The 23,593-nt window shown below is 40.9% G+C and overlaps 1 protein-coding gene across 6 annotated transcripts in view; it reads right to left on the bottom strand.

Annotated features, from left to right (window-relative positions):
- Window positions 1-23,593, bottom strand: part of USP47 (ubiquitin specific peptidase 47) — a 94,696-nt gene that overhangs the window by 16,104 nt on the left and 54,999 nt on the right. For 5 of the 6 annotated variants that reach the window (XM_073347602.2, XM_073347600.2, XM_073347603.2 and 2 more), the window contains 10 exons: window positions 23,109-23,185; window positions 22,745-22,800; window positions 13,404-13,516; window positions 12,006-12,110; window positions 10,123-10,333; window positions 9,522-9,637; window positions 8,126-8,245; window positions 5,974-6,751; window positions 1,016-1,191; window positions 722-802 (listed from right to left, as the gene is read on the bottom strand). In XM_073347602.2, coding sequence (XP_073203703.1) covers window positions 722-802; window positions 1,016-1,191; window positions 5,974-6,751; window positions 8,126-8,245; window positions 9,522-9,637; window positions 10,123-10,333; window positions 12,006-12,110; window positions 13,404-13,516; window positions 22,745-22,800; window positions 23,109-23,185 — 1,833 coding nt within the window. The remainder of the gene's footprint in view (window positions 1-721; window positions 803-1,015; window positions 1,192-5,973; window positions 6,752-8,125; window positions 8,246-9,521; window positions 9,638-10,122; window positions 10,334-12,005; window positions 12,111-13,403; window positions 13,517-22,744; window positions 22,801-23,108; window positions 23,186-23,593) is intronic. The other variant, XM_073347604.2, reaches the window with a different exon arrangement.

Genomic DNA, 23,593 nt, shown 5'->3' with positions numbered 1-23,593 from the left:
CCATCCTTCTTTATTTTTAATGTGCAATTTACTGGCTCCATAGTACAGGACTTCTTCCTCTGTTGAAGAAAGCTGTTCGCATTTGGAAATTGATTTTTAATCAAAACATTGTCTGATCTTAAGTTAGTGATCAATTTCATTTCATGCATTATTCAATCAACTGTTCTTTTCTGCTTACACATCATACTAGTAACTGATGAAACTGCAGTGTATTTATTACACGTGTAAATAAAGCACAACTTGAGTGCACTTGTAAACAATGCAATTTTTATGTGGAAATTGAGACAAAACATGGACTCTACAAAGTTATTTTTACAGTCACTTAATTGTACTTTAAGTATCAAATGGGTACTTAACATGTAATCAACTATTACAAGACAGTCACTTGTTTCTAGCACTACTACAAGACTAGTCTAGTGCAAACAATTGTATCACCATATTCAATTACTGAATCTTTCTGACAGGTGTTGCTTTGCAGTATCTGATGGCAGTAAATATTCTAGCACTACATTATTGGAAAACATGACACCTATCAGAGAGTTCTTTCAATGTACACTGTCTAGTTAGGGAGGCTTTCGGGAAAGAGAATGCATGGAGTGAAAAGTGAAAATTTAGTGGGAATTTTACCCTTAAGGTTTTTTTGGGGAAAATTAAGACTAATGCATATTTCAGTGTCTTCATACATGACTTTTAGAAGATTTTAAAATATAAAATTACTTACTTCTGGCTCATTTATCAAGAGCTGGTACACTTTGACTCTGTATTCCCCCTTCTTAAGTGCTCTTCCAAGTCTAATAGTTATCTATTAATTGAAAAGAACAGTCATCAGAACTGATATTAAAAGTCAAAAGTTAGTTCTCTTCTAACATTGCATTAACACTACCAATGTAGCAAGGATGCCATGAAGTAGGGTAGTGAATTACATCCAATTAGTCTGCAAAAGTTGCCTAATCAGCCAACTAAATTTGGTTCTATTGTATAAGTTTTTAATTATTCAAAAGCTCATTTGATTAACCTTATTGTCATCAGAAAATGATGAAAGTGTCTCATTCAGCCGAACACTCTCAAACTCTTGATTGCTGGCATAGACTCGAAAGACCTTGAAGTGAGAGGAGAGAACTCCAACAAAGGGCTCCAAGTTTTGCTTGAAGGCAGACAGCGTAATTCTTTTATCAACATTCACTAGCAACCCTAAAAAACAAAAATAAAAACCCAACCTTGTGTTACAAAGTGCCCATTTAATTTGTGAAACCAGGTTTCCATACACTTGTTCACGGTTATTTGTATGGTAGCAATGCCTAAGAGTGCCAGTCATGGACCAGGTCCCTATTCACATTTTATCTATATTTGAACCTAAATGGCTTACCCACTGTCAAACAGGAAGTCTCTGGCAGAGCAGGGAACTAAACTTGGGTCTCTAGTGTCCCAGGCTAATGATCTAACCACGAGATCATTCTTCTTCTTCTTGGAATTTTACAAGTTTGAAAACTACAAAAGATTGTAACTAAATCAATTTATTCTATCTAAAAATCCATGTTTTAAAGCCCTATGGGAATTATTCTAGAATATCCTAATAATTTCTATAGGTGGACAGAATGCATCGCAGACATGTGGCAATAGGAAGGTTCCTTTGCTCAGTGTTCAACTTTACATTTAAATCCATCAGGAAATAAGCGCTTCGATTTACTGTTATATTTCAGTCTGCTTCTGTTTTGATTTCTATGTAGTTTCGTATTAGAGTTGGGAAAAGTAATAGTAATAGTAGTAATAATGTTTTCCAAATAAAGTCTTAGTATTTGGTATCATAAAGACAACATATAATATATTGCTTTTACCAACAGCAGCTTTGTGAAACTCAGTGTTGAACATAATTACACCGTAAGAAAAACAGACTTCAGGAGACTAACTGAAAGCTAGAGATCTGGTCCCCAAATTGTGGGACACACCCCATGGGGGTGCAGAGGAATGTTCGGGGGGCACGGCAGGGAGTGCCACCCAGTCCTGTTCTACCCCCAGCTCTACTTTGGCTCCCAGCCCTGTCCTGGCGTGGGGATGGGGTGGGGAGAGCAGACAGATTACATTATGGGTAAGGGTGGGGGGGAAGATATGACATCTAAATGCCTATCACTATTTATCTGGATCTAGAGCCATGGTCTAGATGTTTCTATCCCATTACCAACACTATATGCCATCCAGCTTTTATATAAGTCTCTAGCTAGCAGATGTGAATTTGAAATCCTACCCATTACCCTGCCATTGGAAGAAAGGAGCATGCTTTCCCTTCTCTTCAGCCCACCCAGGAGCCTCTTAGCTACTTCACTGTGTATGTGGGGGATGCCAAAATTCTACTCTACCGAGGATGGATGTGTTTGCTATTTCTGTACCCACCTCGCCCTGGCTGCTACAGCTCCATCAGTTGCTACTCACAGCTTTCCCAATCAGCAGATTAACTTCCCAGATTATTCTCACTTGAACTGCTGCCCACAACATTTTGAAAAGCTGTGATGAGGCCCTACAGCACTCTGTTTACAAGTTCAGAAAGGCATCACTACATTGATTCTTGTTTGAAAGGTTGCCTCTGCAACCATTAAAAACTATTAAAATAATTTTAAAGAGAAAGATCAGACACGATGATTTAGGTCCTTCAACTCTCCAGAGAAATTTTCCTATTGGCAACTAGCTTTTCAAGACCTTTTTGTATCTTCAATCTCAGTATATTATTTGTATATCAAGCTATTCAATATATTTATTGTGCTATAATTCAGTTATTTTTATACTCAACAGTAAATCTCAAAGCTTTAATGTACTAGTCCATAATGAAGAGTAACAAGAAAACCTGCTTGCTTAGAATATTTTTATTTTGTCATGTATGCAATTTGGACTAATTTAAGAATTACAATCAACTGGAGCCTACACTATTTAGACCTATTCACATTAGGCAGTATTATTCCAAGAACACTTATTTAGAGCCAAATACAACATGATGGAACACCTGTCCTACTGAAATCAATGGAACTATACAAGTAAGGCAAGCAGGATTGGTCCCTTATTTCCAGACAGGAAGAATTCTTTCAAGGGCAGATCCTCAGCTTATACAAATTGTCATAGTTCATGGACTTCAATGAAGCTATGAAAATTTACACAATTTGAGGATCTGCCCGTCTGCCAGTAACTAGCCTTTATCATTGCTCATGAGAAAGGATACAAAGAATGATGCAATTTATGGAGCTTATTTGTAATATAACATTACAAACCAAATTAAACTATTTTAAACAAGCATTTTAAACTATACTATGTAACAGTGGGAATGTGCTGCTTTTTCTAGGTTTAATCTAAAGTAACAAAAAGTACAGTGAAAGGGCCTTATGACAAATGATTGCTAAAACAGGAGAAAATACATAGATACATTAAGTGATTTATGGATGCTCTCCAACTGAGTTATTTTCTGAAGAGAAATCTAAGTATAACTCCAAACTTAACACACTTCAAAACTGTTCATGCTGCTGTACAAAATATATTTCAGCAATTTTTCCTCAATATACCACCAATTCATACAATGCAATAAGAAAGCATAAAAATTAACCTAAGAAACTAATACTTTTGTTTACCTATTTCTGTAAAATTGATCAGTATTTGCAGCGGTTCAAAACCAGATTAGGAAGAAAGTCTTTTCAAGTTTTAAAGGTAGATTTTTACAATTTTTATTCTGACTTCTGCAGTATCCATTGTGACAGCAGGCCAGATGGCTATAGAAAAGTAGTGGGAGACAGATATATTAGCTCCAGGCTAAACAAATCCCTGGTACCACGTTAAGTGAAATGGAAACTGCTCCAGGTCAATTAAGACACCTGGGGCCAATTAAAAACTTTCCAGAAGGCAGGAAGAATGCTAGGTTGATTGGGACACCTGAAGCCAATCAGGGGCTGGCTGAAACTAGTTATAAGCCTCCCCATCAGTCAGGTGGGTGTGCATGTCAGGAGCTGTGGGAGGAAGTTGTGCTGTTGGAGAGACTGAGTAGTACACACCATATCAGGCACAAGGAAGGAGGCCCTGAGGTAAGAGTGAAGTGGAGCTTGAGGAAGTGAGGGCTGCTGTGGGGGAAGTAGCCCAGGGAATTGTACATGTCATGTTTCTAAAAGGTCAGCTACCATAGCTGATACTATTAGGGTCCCTGGGCTGGAGCCCAGAGTAGAGGGTGGGCCCGGGCTCCCCCCCCACCTTTGCCCCCTGATTAATCACTGAGACTGGGAGACAACAGAGACAGTGCAAGAAAGGATAACTTCTCCTCACCTCCCTCACTGGCGTATGATGAAAATGGCTCAGTAGACTGTGACCCTTGTCTCTAGAGAAAGAAGGGTTACGTGGAGGGTCATAGTGAGCCTCTGAGGCTAGTGAAATCCGCCAGGAAACGCGGGACCCACGGAGGCAAGGACAGAGCTTTGTCACACTATGATTCTCTAATTGCGGTTTTATAATAAAAATAAATGTTCAGTAAATGCTGTGTATCAAAACCATAGCTACAGGTTACAAAGGAAGTTTATTTACTCTATTCTTACTACTTCAAAATGTCTGGTTTCATAAAAATCCTTCAGTTCACAAAAAAAGTCCATTACCACCCACATTTTCACTTGGTTATCTCTTTTAACATCCTAATGTAAATTTATACTACTTTAGATATCTTATATTTTTCTTACTTCCCAAACTTCTCTTCACTTTAATTGCTGCTATTAATTTCATGCCAATCTCTTCATTATATACCACCTACAAATAATCTAATATGGCTTTGTTCTTCTTTTCTATATACATACGTTTAAAAAAATAGTATAAAATATATGTTCAGGATCAACAGCAATAGGACTCATTTGTGTTAGACTCTTCAAATTTGGTATATCATTTTATTTGGGACCAGATATTCCCCTGTACTTAACCTACTGTCCTGAGGTTAGTGAAGCTCCACGTGCTCTAGAAACCTAAAGGATCAATAGCTGTGGAAACAAAATGCATTTTGTTCCACAGGAATTCAAGTCTCTTTACAATAAAAATATCTAAACAAAAATGATAGTATCAAAATTGTTAGGGTAAGTTATCACTACTATTTGCTCTTTGTCCTACAATGTGTTTGCTTGTAGCTCATTGTATGAAGTCAGACAAGCTATATTGCATCTACCCTCTAGCCATTTTTTTCAATAAATATATACAAGGTGCTATTTCCACGAAAATGAAGAATTATGACGGTCATTCTGTTGTTCACTGGGAAACTTCACCACTTTTCTTACAAGAGCGAAAGTATTGTAACATGGCTTAGCAAGAGAACATGAAAATATATTGTTGCCACATTGCTAAGCATTTTGAAAAAATGCGTTAAAACTGAGTGCTTCAATGGTCTAGTTCAGCAGTTCTCAAAAACTTTAGCAATCCAAGGATCCCCATTTTGATTTAAAATTTTTCGAGGATCCCCAAGTCCCCCTCTCAGCCTTAGGCCCCACCCCCCACTCTACTCCTTCCCCCAAGGTCCCACCCCGTCCCACCTCTTCCTGCCCCCAGCTCACTCCATCCCCCTCCATCGCCCATTCTTCCCCACCCTCACTCACTTTCACGAGGCTGGGGCGCAGGAGTGTGGGATGCAGGCTCTGGAAGGAAGTTTGGGTGCAGGAGTTCCAGGAGCAGCACAGAGTCACGGCAGGCAGGGAGCCTGCCTTAGCCCTGCTGCACTGCCAGACTTTTAGCACCTAAAATCTCCCAGTTTGGCTTCAGTAGCCTCTGGGAGCTGGAGCTAGAGCCTGATTCTGGGAGGCGCTGGGAGGGGAAGGAATTGATCAGCGTGGCCCGGGGACCCCCAGGGGTCTGCAGACCCCAGTTTGAGAAACCCTGGTCTAGTTACATTTTAACAGCCTGTAAAAAAACAAAAAAGTGTCTCCATGTTAAAAGATAGATGGATTAAAAGGTATTTAATAAAATAGAATAAATACATACATTTCTGTCCTTCTCCTGAACCTTCATCTGCAGCATATGGCTCTGCTTTGAAGTACATGTATTGTGCTTCTCCCATACTCTTGCCACTTTCGTCATATTCACTGTCAGTTCCAGAATCTTCTTCTGCTGTGTCCCAGGTTTCTTTTTTTCCTTCATTTGCTTTAGATCTCCTACTACTTGTGATGCTATGAGAGTCAAGTCCATTAGCCAAGGGGATCGGGGCATTGTCCACATTGCACAAAGTGTCACTGCTGTGACTGGAACTAAGAATATCACTGTCCACTGAACTTGTGCTTCTGTCATTATTCACATCAGAATCTGACCGCTCCTCTGACTGGAAATTTTCTGGATCAGAAATCTGAGTTTGGTTTTCAAGTTCTCTGTTTTCTGCTGATGCTAAAGAGTCTACCTCATTCAAAGGTGATTCAATGTTTTCAAAGTCACTTGTTTCTGTGCTCTTGCTACTGTCTCCATTATCCCCCTCCTGCTCTTGCTGTAATGACAAGCTTTTGAGTTTTTCAGTGCTCTCTTCCAGGATAGCCTCTACAGATATCATATTACCCAGAGATCCTTTCACTCTTGCACAGGCTTCATCCAAATTGCCCGAATCTCCACTCGCTTTTTGATTGACTGTCCTTTTAAATTGAGACCCAGGAGAGTGTTCTGGCAATGAAACATATAGCCTGATTGTGTTTGCATGACGATCCAAAAGTTTCCACAAATGGGAGTCCGTATATACCATCTGGCGATCCAAAGACTCTGAACTTTCAACGAATACCTAAATATAAAATCATACAATTATTCTAAATAACTACATTACTAAGTAGTATAGGCAACAACATACAATATATACTAGTATTCAGAATGCATTGGAAAGATGACAGTATAAAAAATTACTCTGTTTTTAAATCCTAGTTTTAGAGGAGATTTAATAAAGGATACCTAGCCTATTAATCATTTTGAGAGCTAAATAATTTAGTTTTGCATATATTAAATAATCATACTAGGCAGATTACAAATAAGTTGTAAATAGGTGGATAGGGCTCCTACCAGCACTATTTCATAACTAAAATATTGTAGGCCAAATTATTAAAAACACTTTCCTACATCTAGAAGGGTAATATGCATACAGAGTAAGCTGCACCTGTGCACTTGTATTTTTATGATGGAGTCAAGGTTAAGACCCTTTTGGAAGAGGGACCTTAAGTCTCTTATTTGATTTTATGATATTGTTTAAGAAAGTGCAAGCCCTTAAATATATGCATGGTTGATGCAAAACCATAGGTTATTTGCATCTTAAGATTCAAAGGGCTGTTTTGGTGGGAGGTGAATTCCTGTTTCCCTTCCTCAAAGGTTTCCATGCTTTATTGAGATTTCCTCAGATGAAAAGGTTTTGATGCAAGCTCATTATGGAGTCGATCAATACTGTTATTTTGCTCAGCTACAGAACAATACAAAGCCCTCACAAACCCCTGCTGATCCAGATGCAATATTCCTGTGTAGCAACATGTTCTGATACCAACAAACCATTCTTGACCCCAAGCCTCAAAGCCAGAAGATAATTAATGGAAGAAATGTCCCCTGTGACCAGTTAAACCACCACAACAGTAGACACCAAGACAAAGCTCCATATGCCAAAATACAAAATTATTCAAGTTCTCACCTGCACTAAGAAGCTACTGTTGGAAATATTTACTATAAATACTCTGATCAAAGCTACCAGATTGTAAGAACAGGTTTTTTGTTTGTGTTTAAGTTCTGAAGGAACTCCCTTTCCAGGAACAGATATAATGGTCCAGGGTCTTGAAATACAAATTATACCAGTCTGTGAGCAATAGACTGCCCCAGCTGCCTTCATAAGATCCAAGCACTAATGCTGTTGAACATCAAAGATCAGTCAGATTGCAGAACGCTGGAAACAGCTCAACCTTGTCTTATCCATCTGGTTTCAGATAACTCTCTTACCCTAGCTCTCCTAACAGTACAAAATTTGTGAGGTTCTCAAACTGAGAGGGGATTTTGGTCTGAAGAAAAAAAATGAAGTAAATTATATATCCAGTTCTACATAGATTTTTCTAACTTTTACAATACTTAAGTAATGGTTATAAATATATTAGAAAAGAATGATTTAAAAAACAAACAGAGATCTTACCTTATTACTTCGAAAAAAACCTTCAGCTTTCAGTGTTTTGTTGCCCACACTGAGAAGACGCAAGTCATTGTAGCAACGTTCCAGTACTACCCGCATCGTTTCAGCAGGCAGACGTACAGCCTACAACACCATAATGCAGTTTAAGAAAAACAGAATATCCTTTCATAAATATTTTTACTTGATTTCTAAAAGCTACCACATGGGAGGAAAAACTTGGGTTATTATTAGAATATGTAAAATAAAGAGATTAAATCAGCCTGATTAAACTGTTTAAAAAGTTTGAAGGGAACAGTACAAACCATTCAGTCTCACTGTTTTCACCTTGTCATACAGGATGAGAACAAGGGTACCTTAATGAAATTAGAAGGCAATAAATTCAGAACTTTTGAAATTCACTTCTGCAGGAGGTCAGTAACAAACAAATGTTTTTAAGAGGGTTGGTTAAATTTTTAAATGGCTAGATATTTGTAGCTGTGCAAGTTAAGACGACTGGATTCTTTGCACTCTCTCATTCTTCAGGACATAATCTGACTGACTATCTTCTGAAACATCAAGTATTCCCCACTGGTCAGCCATTTTCTATAAGGAGTTTTGATAAAATAAGTTGAGTAAAATTTTATTTTTGAAAGCAAACACAAAAACAGGATCGGTTTCAAACCCTGTGAAATAGAAACAACTGCAAAATTTTGAATTTTGCAGGAGATTTTTTCCTTCTTTTTCCCGTGATATTTCATATTAGGAAAAGTTATATGGGAAGTTACATAAGGACTGACTAAGCTCAGTTTTATTCCACTATAATTCTAATAGCGACAGTGGAGTTACTGTAGTCTTATACCACTACAATGATGGTGAATCAGCCCCCAAATGAAGGCATCCTAATGCCATATAAAGTGGTCAAAAGTGTGAACCTGCAAGAGCAGTAAAACGCAGTAATCCCATAATAAAACAAATTCTACCTCACCTATTTAGAAGCTGAAATTCAGATTTCAGGATTACGCTGGAATTTGAGCCATATATATTCATTCATATTAACGCTGATTGTGAGATTCCCTGTTGAGCCTCTGAGGGGCAGCACAGAACTTTCAGCTCTGGGGATGAAGGGATTTATCCTAATTCTTCGCTGTTCTCAGGGAAGGAGAGGACAGCAGCACTACATATTATTACCCTACCACTAGCATGCTGCCTACACCAGGGGCTTGTGAGGGAGTCTTTGCATGCAACTGTACACGTCTTTTTCTGTGTCTGTGTCACAGGAATCTTCCCCTGGCTGGATATGGGGCTGTCGGATCCCTTTTATGTAGTCTGAAGGCATGGGAGCAACATGAGGTTCTCACCCATGGTATTTAAATCATACTATGTTTTCATATTTAGATTGAATTAAAAAACTATAAATTACCTTTGAAATGAGTTCCTTGAATTCTGTAACTGTCTGATTCAAATAAGCTCGCACACTGATAGAAGGAGCAACAGATTCAGTCTTTAGGTCTACTACATGAACCTTCACCATAACCTCTGTAGCAAAGAGAAAATATGGTACAAGACATGATTCAGTTAAAAAAAATAGAAGTGTGATGTTTACAGTATACCGTTTAAAGACCATCATTAAATACACGTGTTTTAACTCACTCCACTAGCAGTCACAATCACAGCATTCTACTTTCAGGCAGTAAGATAAGCAACTGATTTAATGCCAACTAGATAAAAATGTTATTCAGTGTATTGTCTAATTATTGCAAAGCTTTCTAGCACTGCTTTAATTAGACTGTCAGCATCTGCTACATAAAAATGTAACAATTAAAACAGTTAACACTTCTGAATGCTGCAGGTTTTACTAGAATCTAATTCAAGAAAAAGATCTCATCCATTCACACTCTTAAGCATTTTTGTTTCACATTGCAGAGTTTGTATTTATCATCATCATCATCATCATCACCACCACCACACCATACATTATAAACTTTAAGCTGATTTTGGATTTACAGAACTATATTTCTTACCTCCAGGTTTATAACACTGGAAAATCTGGTCAGGTCTTCTTGTTTCCAAAAGTAAATCAAACATGTATGTTGATTTGACTCCTCCAAGTAAGAGTCCCATTGGTATATCCTCCTCCTCCTCCTCAAATGATCGCTCCAAATAATCATGGAACTCATCATATTTAACAAGACGACAGCAGTCCAAAGGAACTGCTTCTTCTATATCCATTATCTAGAATGTAAATGCAGAAGTGAAATTAAATACTATTTCACAATAATGTATATATATTTTTTCTTTAACAATGCATTTCTTTCCACTCCCACAATAGCCCTTTGAGAATCCTGGCATGGTTCTTCCTGGCTGCATTAACTTCTCACATGAATCCTGACCTAGCTAAGGTCCTACTACCACTACCCTTTCTCCCACACATCTCTTGGCACACACAGTATTTAACTGGTAATGCCACTTGGATTATGACTTTGCAGGTCAAACAATCCCAAATAAAAGTGAAAGAGCTGCTGTGCTCAGAACCTTATGCTACTACTTTTATCAGGCCAACAGAAGAACGTTTGAGGTTTGTTTTTCAAACTAGACAGAGTGGTTGAAGACAAATTTGTCCTGCTCAAAGCAACTATGACGAGAGAGAAGAATACAAGTGAAACCCAGCGTAGTTGGAGAGGATTGTGGAAACAGGGACCTTGAGCACCTGAAGACACAATCTAAGAAAAATGTCTGGACAACAACGAAGGTTACATATTGGCTATAAGCGGTGACTTCAGGGCCATGGCATAAGTACTGTAAAGCCCCAATTAATAGAGTCATGTGATCACGTCACAATGTGAACTTTCAGTTTAAAAAACTAAGCTCCTATTCCACGATTGCAAAGAAAAGCTTGAAAATATGATGTAAGAGTACCTGACGGAGCAGCATCTGCACATAGAGCTATTGTTTCAGGCTAAGAGGAATGAATTGCCCCATGCATCTCAAATGGGGTATTCACTCCAAGACCCCCTGCTCTGGAGGGCCATGCTAACACCACTCTGGCAGATAACATGGTGAGAGGCAGGAATGAAAGAACACAGCAGGTCCAATCCATCCACCAAAGCAGATACACCCCAGCTGCTGGGGTTAGCACTGAAGGGCCCACATGCTACCACTACTTTTGTGTTGGTGGTGGTGGGAGGGGGTTTCCGGAGGTGAGGGTGGCAAGCAGAGACTGACCTTGCTGCCTCTTGTAGGAAGGAGATGGAACCCCACTGTGGCTGCCCCCCGGCAACCCTGTCACCACTAGATTACACAGGAGTTGTGGTATGCCTAGGGTCCTGGATTTCCTTAATCCGTCCCTGGCCTGGTTGTCCTTTATAGTTGGATGTCTTTTGAAATCTGAGCATCTACAACACATGCTTCTTTTAGTCTATCTGAAAAGTCTCATCCATTGGCCCTCTAGAATTAGGAATAATGTCACTGGATCAAGTGTTCAGAAGCCTTCATGACAATTATCTTTTGCTTATATTTATTTTCACGCTATTACTGCGATCCTACTATAAACTGTCATACTTCCTCAAAGTATGGAGATTAGAGTTAAATCACTGATAGAAGAAAAAAAATCACTTGTGATAAACCAACCACGAAGATGGCATTGAGGTTTCAGAATATGGTATGTAAAGTCAAACTGGTTTTTAAAAGGAAGTGTTGGTGCCACACCAATTATACAAAAACCTCATAGCTATCAACGGAATAGCTGTCAGTAGTATCAAAATAGAATGCCTTGTGCTGCTTTTCTATATAAAAGAGCAGTCAAAGATGGTAATATGAACATTCAAAAATATACTATGGACAAATATTATGCATCCGTCAAATTACATCAGCCAGTTTTGCTACATTGCCAGGCCTGATGCTGTACCTTGTAAGCTATTTCTACAGCTTCCTTCAGTGTCTTGTCCTTATGAACTTCTAATTTATTCTCCATCATTATTTGTTTCACAGGATGCATGCAGAACAATTTTATCTGTAAAAACATCAATAAAATTAATAAACTTAGTCTGTCACAAACGTATTTGCAAATACAGTACACTGTCATTTATTCAAAATCCTATTACCAGAAAATCTGATCCCAGTGTGACCCCAATTAGCCTTACAATAATCATCTGCTAATAAGTTGTCAGTGAGCCTTTTAGCACCTATTAATGCTAACCAACAGCTTTGCTCTTTTAATGCTTTACATTCTGTACTTTAATAAAGAGTTAGTTATTGAATTTATTTTCAATAGCATTATTTTTAATTCTTTAACAACGTACTAAGTGTTAAGCATTAACACCACAAAGCTATTGATTAGCTCCAACAGGTGCTAAGAGGCTAACTGAGAACCTATTAGCAGGTGATTCACTAACATAGGGCTACATGCGTGAAACTGCAGCTCAAAATACAACTTTCTTTTATCCAAATGCCTGGATATCTGAAAGTTTGGGGTGTCTTCCTGGCCATTTGGATAAATGGACCATACTGTAATGTCTTTTAGTGTAAAACCATGTTTGAATGGACAGCGATATCTTGAACCAACCAAACAAAACACACCTGGAGCAGTTCTTCAGCTTTTGCCTTATTTCAACTGATTGAAAACATTTTAAAAGGCAACACTGGGGTGAAGGTGGAAGAGAAACTGAATAGTAGTATTTGCTGAACAAAAGGTTTAAAATTACAAGTCATAAAGTGCCAGATCCAGAACTATAGAGATTGTCTACTATTTGGTCAATGTTCAATATAAAGAAATAAATTTCCTCTCTCAAAATCTACCAACAAGGGATGTGAAAGTACAGTTTCATGTTAATATAATTTTTAAGGCTGTACAGTGCTGTCACTGCAAAATAGCATCTGCTCTTAAGGCAGACTGATTGAAATTCACCCTAAGAACTGCATGATCACAGCTCCCATACTTTTTCTTGTTATATATTTTCAACCAGAAATTTAAATTTAAAAACCAGACAAGGAATCTCATTTCTGAAGGAAACTTCTAGGGGCCACACTGGTATACAGAAAGATTTTGAGTGTCAAAGACTGCTAAAATATGGCACTTTTGTTTACTTAGTGATTTAAAATTCTGTAATCTAGCTGACTACAGATGATAGCCCTCCACTTTGTATGGCATTCAGATATGTAGCGCCTTAGTTTTTATTGAGTTACCTATGTAAATACTTCACACACTCACTGTAAGACTCATGGTATTGTAGTAATCATTTACAGCATATTTCAACTGTTCTTAACAGAAGTGTAGAGTCAATGTTAAGCAACCTGGAATTCTAACCTTGCAAGTATTGCGCTCAATTTCACGTTGCTTCTTTTCTTGCTCTTCTAACTCTTTTTCTTTCTGTACCAATTGCTTAATATGCTCTGGATATTCATTCACTTCAAGAAATTCTATAAATAAAAACAAATTAAATGGTGATTAAAAGGAAGCCTACTTTTTAAATGGCACTTTTTTGTAGAATTCTTCACTGTTTGCAATATCCTCTCAGCAACCTGACTAATTCCTCCCTTCCTACTTTACTCTTTTCAGTTAAACTACTGACTGTTTTCGCCTGTGTTTTAAGGCGAGGTGAAGTCAACTTGATGTTATTTCTTCATTTGTACTCCAGCATTATCAAAGAGGTTAGAATTCCACTGAAGATAGTTTTCAGAGTAGCAGCCATGTTAGTCTGTATTCACAAAAAGAAAAGGAGTACTTGTGGCACCTTAGAGACTAACAAATTTATTTGAGCATAAGCTTTCATGAGCATCCGATGAAGCGAGCTGTAGCTCACGAAAGCTTATGCTCAAATAAATTTGTTAGTCTCTAAGGTGCCACAAGTACTCCTTTTCTTTTTACTAAGGATAGCGTTAGATAATAATGCAGAGTCAGCAAGGAGTTTTGCTGTTTATCAAGGGAGTCAAGACTGAAGACTATGTTCTAAAGAAGAAGTTTATTACAATCAGCTCACTCACCATCCTGGAATAGGAGAATATTACAACTTATATCATCGATATCATGATAAAATGAATGTGTTCTTTTTAACATAGAGCAGTGCACTAAGTAAGATTCTGTCTACAAAGGGAGAAATGTAGAATCTGTGACATTTCTCAAAAAGTTTAAGGAGGAACAAGTTAACACCTGCAAATGAAGCTGTCTTTTGGCCTACAAGTGTCACGCCCTGTGGAACTGGACACAATCCTAAAAAGTAGTTTAGGATGTCACCTCCTTTGTAGAAGATGTGGGCTGGCCATAGTTAGGCATTGGACAATATGAAAATCATAAAGGTTAGACACGGATGATGCTGAAAATTGAGAATCCTCACAATTTTTGTTTCCTGAGAAAATACTATCCAGTGTATCTTTGTGAAAACGTGCTCAGCAGTTGATTAAAATTACAGGTTTTGTGGCACTTCGGAGTAAATAGCATATGGAAATTAATGGTTCTTGCTGGAAATGACCAATATTTCAGTCATTCAAATTTTGCATCACGTCTATGTTCTCTTCTCTTAGATATTCTATTTTAGCCATATATTTTGTAAAAATCCTTGGGCTGACAGCATTCTATCACCAAGTAACTCAACCTATTGCAAGCTGGAGGATTGTTTAATGGTCTCTAATTCGTATCTTTGTTTCCACTAAAGGATATGATATTTCTTTATAGCTATTTTATACTTAAAGCAACCCAACTTCTCAGAAATCATTGGAACCTGGTACTAAGCCTATAGTTGTTCTCTTGTAATTTTATTCCCTGTTACACACAAAATGTTGTATTTCCTTCGAAGCTAGAAGTATACCATTATTCATTGCATGGAGAAAAATACTGGCATGGGACAGGGATAAGGAAGTTACTTGCCTTATGGTAACTGGAGGTTCTTCAAGATGCACATTCTCTATCTGTATTCCACTGTGGAACAAACATGTGCTCCATGTGCCCCAAGTCAGACTACTTTGGAAGCAGTGTCCGTTGGCATGCACCTGGTGCCCTTACCCTCGGGCCTCCAAATGAGGAATTAAAGGGCATTTCGGCCAACCGCCTTTCTAGTTCCTTCTTTACCACAAATCCAAGTGAGGTCTGAAGCACAGGGACCACACATCACAAATAACCTCCAGTTACTACCAGAAATCTCCTCCTCCTCTTTGAGCCCTGATCCCTATGTGTATTCTACTGAGTGACTGACGAGCAATACTCAAGAAGGAGGAAAGGGCAAGGTTGCAGGCAGCAGAGCAGCTTGAAGGACTGCTGTCCCAAAGGATCCTTCAGCAGCAGAGTACTGTACTTGAGCATAATATCTCGCAAAATATGTATGGGAGTCCATGTCACTGCTTTACAAATGTCAACCAGATATACTTCCTGAAGAAATGCTGTAGATGTTGCTTTTGCTCTTGTGTAGAATGAGCCCTCAGACCCTTGTGATGGAGGAAGGTGAGAAAATTGACAGTAAGATACAACCAGAAATCCACTTCATGATCCTCAGAGGAGACAGTTTGACCTCGGACTTTTTCCTCCATAGAGAAAAAGAGTAGGAGATTTTCTAAATCAATTGTGTCTTTTGTACATAGAAGGTTGGGATCAACAGGGCTCCCAATTGACCTACCTTCCTGGCTGAGGTGATAGCCACAAGGAATGCAACTTTCATAAATAAATGAGAAGTGGAACATGTAGCTAATGGGTTGAAGGGAAGCTTTGACAGAGCTTACAGCACAAGGTTCAAATGAGGGGCAGGCTTCCTTTCTGGTGGAAAGGTTCTAATTAGGTCCTTTAAGAATCTGATAGTCAAGGGGTGAGTGAAAACCAAGTAACCATCAGATGGCACATACTGCCTGCTGCCAGGTGGACTCGTACAAAACTCATGGAAATGCCATCCATTTTGAGAAAAAGACGACAGTCCAAAATTGAGGGAATATCCTCTTACTTGGGCTTCTGACATGCCCTGATGGAGAAACGCTTCCATTTGGCTGAACAGGATTTCCTACTGAAGCTTTCTGCTGTTAAGGACCGTTTGTAGGGATTCCAAACAGGAAAGTTCTAGGTGTTGATGGCCATCCAAAAACCAAGCTGTAGGCTGAAGCATATTGGGGTTGGGATGCTTGATTCTGCCCCTCTCCTGGGTCAAGAGATCAGAAAATGATTGGATGCCAGCAGGATAACAGCCACTGGAAGTACGGGAACCAAAACTGTCTGGGCCAATGAGGATGACTCTTGCCGTGTCTTGATGAATTTTCTAAGGTAGGATCAGTAAAGAAGGAAAGGTGTAGCTCAGATGACCCAATGATAAAAGAAGGAGAGCATCACCCTGAGAGCGTAGACCTAGAGCACCTCTGGAGCAACGCACGTTGCATTTCTTCTTCGTTTGGGAGCTGAACAGAACTGAGTGAAAATGTCATCTACTACTGACTTGTGCAATTCCCATTCGTGATAGATGGCAAAACGCCTGAAAGTAACATAAGCAGAGTCTGGCAAAAGGGATAACGTAAATGCATGAAGCCGTTTTTTCGTCTTAGCGTGCCTGCTCGTGTCGATTCCATTCTAGGTGACTCACAAACATGAACACTATGGTAACAATTCCTTCCAGAGTAACAGCTTCTCTAACATGCTCTGTCTTGCTTGATTTTCACAATACTCTGTGGATTAACGGCTCCGTAGAGAAGGCATACATCAGAGCCCCCGACCATGGGAGCAGGAAAGCATCTGAAAGGGACCCTCTGTCGGCCCCCTGAATTGAACAGGCACTTTCTGTTTTGCCTGGATGCAAACAAGTTCACCTGACTACCTCTGGATGGAGTGACCACTTGTGGTGATAAGGTCCTGCTGAGGCGATCTGGTTGCTAAAGTGTTTCTGGTTGCTAAACACAGAAGTTCCAGAGCCTGAGGGCTTCTTGGCAAAGGATGAAGACCGGGCTCCACCTTGCCTGTTGATGTAGAACACAGCAGTGGTATGGTTAGTCAGGACCTGAACCACTCTGCCTTTTATATGAGGCAGGAAAGCTTGACGGGCCAATCGTACCACTCTGAGCACCCTGAAATTTATGCGTAAGGAGCAATTGCAACTTGACCAACAACTTTGCATACAGAGATTGCCCAGCTCGGCTCCCCATCCCAGAGCCGAAGCATCAGAGACCAGGTTGATTGATGGGGACATGGCTGCGAAGGGGACTCTCTCCAGCCCCAATGTGGGGTCCAATCACAAAGTGAGCAACGACAGTATGTGGTCCGGAATCTTGACTACCTGGTTTATGTTGTGTCTGTTGGCAACGTAGACTGGCGCCAGCCACATCTGGAAGGGACTCAGATGGAGCTGTGCATGCTGGACTACGTAAGTGCAGGCTGCCATGTGGCCCAACAGCCTCAAGCACGTGTGAGCATTGGAGAGAGGGTGGGCTTGCATATGTGAAATTAGGTCTGAAATAGCACAGAATCAGGCTTTGGGGAGGATGGCTCTGGCCAGAGTAGAGTTGAGGACCGCTCCTACAAACTCCAAGTGCTGCACCAGAATTAACATTGATTTCTTCTCATTTATCAATAGACCTAGATCGCGATACTGGAGCAATCAGACTGATGTGCCCCCGCACCTGATGCCGAGACCAGTGCTTGATCAGCCAGTCATTGAGGTCTGGGTAAATCTGAACGTCCCGACACCTCAGGTAAGCGGCCACTGGTGCCATGCATTTTGTAAACACTCTCAGGGCTGATGAGAGACCAAAGGGCAGCGCCGTGAATTGAAAATGGTGCTAGCCCAACACAAAGCAGAGGACACATCTGTGTCCTGGGAAAATGGAAAATCTGAAGGTGGCATATCAGTCTCCCAGATCCAGGGAAGGGATGGAGGAGGCCAGGGAGACCATGCTAAACTTCAACTTCTCGAGATGCCTGTTGAGGCTAAACAGGTCCACGTCTTAAGCCCCATTTTGCTTTCGGGATTAGGAGATATCGGAAGTAGAATCCTTTCCCCTTCATATTCCAAGGGACCTCCTTCATCACTCCTAGCTGCAGGAGGTTTTCTACCTCCTGCGCAAGCAGCTGCTCATGAGAAAGGCCCATGAAGAGGAACTGGCGAAGGGGGGTGGGAGGCAGGGACAGTCGAGAACTATAGGGTGTAGCCCAAGGACATTGCGTTGCGCACCCAATGGTCAGATGTCGCTCACAACCCTGCCGACTGGAAGGGGCATAGGCAGGTGAGGAAAAAACAGGAGGATGGAGCCAGGTACTTGACTGGGGTGCCGTCCCCTATCGCACCTTCAAAATGCTCATCTTTCGCCCCTGTGGTGTTTTGAAGGGCTGGGTTGAGCAGGCAATCGCGAGGACGAAGGGCAGTGTCACTTATTCTCCTGTAGGTCCACTGCCGGGAAGACCCCCAGGACTGAGGTGGAGGAGGCAGAGGAGGAGGCCAGAACTGCTTTCTGGCCTGCTGTGAAGTGTGGAGGCCCGGTGACCGCAGGGTGGCCCAGGAGTCTTTAATGCCATGCAACCTTGCGTCAGTGAACTCAGAGAAGAGCCCCACGCCCTCATACAGGAGGTCCTGGATGGTGGCCTACTTCTCTTGGGATAGCCCCAAAGATTATGACCAAGAACAGCACCTCATGGCCCCTGCCTAGGCAACCACCCTGGCAGCCAAGTCTGTAGCTTCCCACGACAATGAGGGTGCCCTTTGCCACCACTTAGCTCTCCTCCAGGATCAGTGCAAACTCAAGTGCCAGGTCCTATGGAAAGGCCTCCCTGCACTTGATAAGGGAGTCCCATAAATTAAAATTGTACCTGCCCAACAGGGGTTGGTGGTTGGATACCCAGAATTGTAGGCTGGCTGTCGAATAAATATTTCTGCCTAAGAGGTCTAGGTGTTTGGGGTCTTCATTTTTTGGTGTGCCGCTCATTTGTCTCTCGTTAACTGTGGACACGACCAGCATCCCCACTGATGGATGTGTATAGAGATATTCAAACCCCTTTGTGGGGACGAAATACTTCTTTAGGACCCCGGGTGGACAGGTAGTGCAAGGCAGGCCAGGGTGGAGGATGATACGAGATTGAACAAGCTGTCTGATTGCTCCTCCGACTCCTCAATTTTGAGGTTTAAGTTGGTAGCCATCCTTTTAAGGAGAGCTTGGTGCTCCTAAAAGTCGTCGGGGGGACAGCTAATCCCGGAGGGCATGGCCACCGCTTCAGCTGGTGACAAAGACGATGAGGGCATCACCAGGGGAGGGGCGAGTTCCCCTTCCCTTTCTGGAGATGGCTCCTTGGGTGTTGGTGCCCATTAAGTTGTCCCCGTGGTGGAAGTATGGGACCGGCATCCCACAAGGGTTCCAACATGGCCACTGACCAGGCCACTGTCCCTGTTGCCATGCCACTGATGCTGTGCTGGTCTCACTGGCCAACAGGGATTTGTACCCCCTTGGCAATGGGCTGAACCCTGGCTCCAACTCGGAGCAGTCCCCTTCTGGTGCCCACGGAGGGGCTGTGGAGGCCTGCGTGTGCTGGCTAACTCTCATTGGAGACTGGTGTTTAGAGGGCAGGGATCGCCACCTGTCCCTCAAGCAGTACCGAGGCAGCAGAGATCAGTGCTGCAATGGTGAGCGGTCCTGCACCAGCGAGGACCAGTGCCTAGCAGGCTGCCTGGGTGATAAAGATCTGCACGAAGGTGATCTTGGGAGGCTGGTTGGTATCCAGGAGCATGGGTCTTGGTGCTTCAGTTCCAGCAATCTGTGCCTCGTGGAAGAAGAGCTCGGCACTGGGGACCTGGGCCTTCTAGCCAGCGACCAGGGTTGCAGGACCAGTGTTCTAGGCCATGGACAAACATCTGTGATCCGGGGACCGATGGTGCTCCCCTGCCCTTTGGGGAGGTCCCATGACTGGCTTGCCTTGGGGCTGCAGGGCCTTAGCCACTTCTGGCACCTGGCATAAAATCTGCAGTGCCCGTAGGCCCACCACTCCTTTGGCTGCACGGGTCATCTCGGATAACGAAGGTCCCTGTAGAAGCCGGGATCCCCTACCACTCCCAGGAGTTGGAGGCGAATCCCTGGCTGGGCTAGGAGGGTCCAACCTTAGCAGTACTCCCCTGTAGCTCCAGAGTGGGCATGTGTCCTGAACTAGCTCCTTTGCCCAGAGCCCCCTTCTCCTCCTTGGAAGGTGCTGGGGAGCCCTTTTTCTTCTGACAGTTCTTGGGCACTGGCAAGGGGGAACGGTGCTGGGAGAATCCCAGTGCTGGTGGGGCACTCTGCACCGATGTTGAGGTGCCAGGAGCGGAATCCCATCGGGAGGGCTCCGATGCTGGGCATAGCGCAGCCTCCATCAGGAAGGCTCTCTAGCAGAAGTCCATCTCCTTTTGGGTTCTGGGACAAAAGTTTTTGCAAATCCTGCACTTATCCTTTATATGGTATTCCTTCAACAGCTGCTGTGAGGGTCACTGATAGGCACTGGCCTGTTGCATGACAAACATGGCTTAAAGCCCAGGGAACGGGGCATGCCCCAGTCCAGGGCAAAGTTCCAGCTGGACTCTAACCTCTAAACTAACAACTAACACTTACTTAAAATGCAGTCATTGAAACAATGGTATTGAAGTAGCTAGACTAATAAGCAAGCAAGGAATAGTACAATTCTGAAGTTGCAAAATGGCCTTTTTTGTCTAAAAATATGACCGAGCTCAAAATTCACTATACAAGTCCAAAATATATCTAAAACCATCAATGTAAGTTCTTTTAATTAAATTCCAAGGGGTCAATTCAAACTGATATTTTGCGGTTCTCTTCACTATGTTTGCTGCTAATTTCCTTGACTGCGTAATCTTGCTCATAGCTGTTCTAATTGATTGACTTTCTGGTCAATTTTATGCAGTCTAAAATTTCACCCAGCAGGAAAGGATTAAGGGAAACTGATGATTGTCTAGCTTTCCTTCTAATACAGTTACAATGGCAGAATGTTATTACATAGGCCAGATTTTCAATCCGTTCCCCACATACATATGCTCAACTTTGCATGCACACACAACTGAGTACTGAATGCTCTATCACCCGTACATGAGGTGATGGAATTCATCAACTGCATATGCAGGTGACAGCCATGCATCTACAAATAGATGGGACTGCCACCTGTAACATAGATGCACACGTTAAGATATACTGGCCCGCTTCTCAACCACGTAGCAAGTACAGCCAAGAACACTTTTTCAACCTGCACCTGGAGAGAAAAATGCAACTTCTTCTCTTTGATGAAGACCGTCATGCAGTTATTCATGTTGCCATTGACGCCATTAAGAAACTGAAGCTGAAGACCATTACACCAGTGCTTTGGAATCTGTATTGACTGCCAAATAAGTTTCTTGGTGGAATTCACAGTGCTGATTTTAACAAAGACCTAAATGGTTTGTGACATGTTTCCCACAAGACCACCTCTCTCCCAATGCCATACTGCTCCTGTTGAGATCAGAGACACTTAAGATAAAGCTCCCTTGTTACTGGGTCTGACCCTTCATTATATACCGTGCAAACAATCCCTAGTGGGGCACCTAAGTGCTAGCACAAATAAATGGAAGTAGGCAATTGAGAGCACTCTCCCCATAAGGGATCACTGCTTCTGGATTTTACTTACTCTGGTTCACCAGAGTCCAAATCTGTCAACCAGCAGGCCCATCTTATCCCCTAGGTATTTATGGCAGGGAGGGTGTTGAGAATTGCAGAGATCTATGTGAGGTGGAAAGGTTTCTAATCTGTTGGTACTGGAAAAGCAATCCATTATGCTTGTGGGGGGAGAGGGCGCTAAATTAAATTATTTCAGGAGATCTAAAGTCCTGGTAGACACCTATTTTTTATATCAATATAAAAATAAATGAATATTCGGTATGGCTAAATTTAGTTCTAATACCAGCTGTCAGAATCTTTAAACAATTTTGAATGTTTTCCAGCACAGAAACTGATCTATCTTCCCTTTGTGGCAATGGACTGGGGTTACACTAGATCTTTACTTTCTTTAAAAATATAGCTTTGAAATCACAAGCCAATTTAATCTCTGCAGTAATTTCACCGATTCTTATTCTAAAAAAAAACCTCTATTCTGACTGATTAGGTGGTAGTATATTTTGTGTAGCTATTACTGCTGTTTTGGGTACATTTCCACAATGGACCATATCTCCCTGGATTTTAAAAGGAAAGGAAAAAACATGGACTAATCTTCATATGTTGGTTCTTCCCACAATTTGATATTTTAAAAACAAGCTTCTACTTTACAGAGCTTTCAGACACTGTCGCACCCCCTTTTCCCCCTCCCCGGTGTTCTGGTGCTGAATGGAATCTCCTTGTTTAAAGTATTTGAAAAATATCTACACATAGAAGAGAAAGAGCTTCTGAAGGCCTATGGGTTCTGGTTATACCAACAAGTCAAAGAACAAACCTTTCAGTGAAACCTATCAAACAGACACTCCTGTCCTGATACCATGAAATATCACACTGGCAAGTGAGAAAATTTTAAAAGGATAAAGAGTAACTACAAAAGTAAATTGCACTTCTACTTTGCCTCATGTTTAAAAATTACTTAAGCTCATAATAAAAAAATCAGGTCTAACAAACATAGCAATTAGAACCCCATATACACTCTAAAAAGCCTTCCTACTCTGAAATTAACATTTTTAGTCAAAAAAAACCACACACACTTACTTGCATTTCTTGTCGGATCCTTCAGTCTATATATAAGCATATATGCATTTGTGGAGCTAGTAGGGAAAATATTTTTAAGAATATCAGTATCTGACTTGGAAGCCAAAATAAAATACTTTTATTAAATTTATTAATACCATAAATAGCCGTATATGGCAACTGTAATACTGTGTATTAATTCAGTAATCACAAATATTGTTTTTAAACATGAAATTCATACTATTGCTAGAAATTCTCAAATTGTCATCAATTATTAGAATTATTTTATATAAACATATTATACCATTTTTGCCATAATGTGGCATGCAAAAGGTTTGGCTGGTTTATATCAATATTAAAAAAGAAGTACTAGAGAGATACTAACCTAGCAAAAGCACTGGAATAATAGCCTCTGCTTCCAGAGGCCCCACCATATGTTTTCTTAATATCTTCTTGGGTTATCTAGTAGCAAAAACATTTTTTTAAAAAAAAAAAGTTCATTCTTTGTCAAGTAACAATAGTCAGTGAGCATTTATTGGAAGAACTGACAATCATACTAAACTCATAACTATTTTACATTTGTTTCTTTTTATTTTCTAAATGAGCAAGAAAATAAAAGTTGTGTGTCTAAAAGTGATTAGGTCTCCCTTTTAGGTGGAAAATAAAGATCCTTAAACTTTTTTGAAGTGTGAGTTTCTTGAACAAATTTTAATATGCATTATAAGAAACATGACAGCAAATACAGTCTCTTTCAACTTCCATACACTTCTATAGCATGATTTAAAAATTCATATGAAAATTCAAGTAAATATATTCAATGTAGAAAATCCCAGAAGGCACATTTCCTAGTAGATAAGAGTTCAAAGAAGG

This window comes from Lepidochelys kempii, chromosome 6 (assembly GCF_965140285.1).
Source record: "Lepidochelys kempii isolate rLepKem1 chromosome 6, rLepKem1.hap1, whole genome shotgun sequence".
NCBI lineage: Eukaryota > Metazoa > Chordata > Testudines > Cheloniidae > Lepidochelys > Lepidochelys kempii.
The sequence above is the reverse complement of the archived record's forward strand: the minus strand, read 5'-3'. Positions and strand labels throughout refer to the sequence as shown.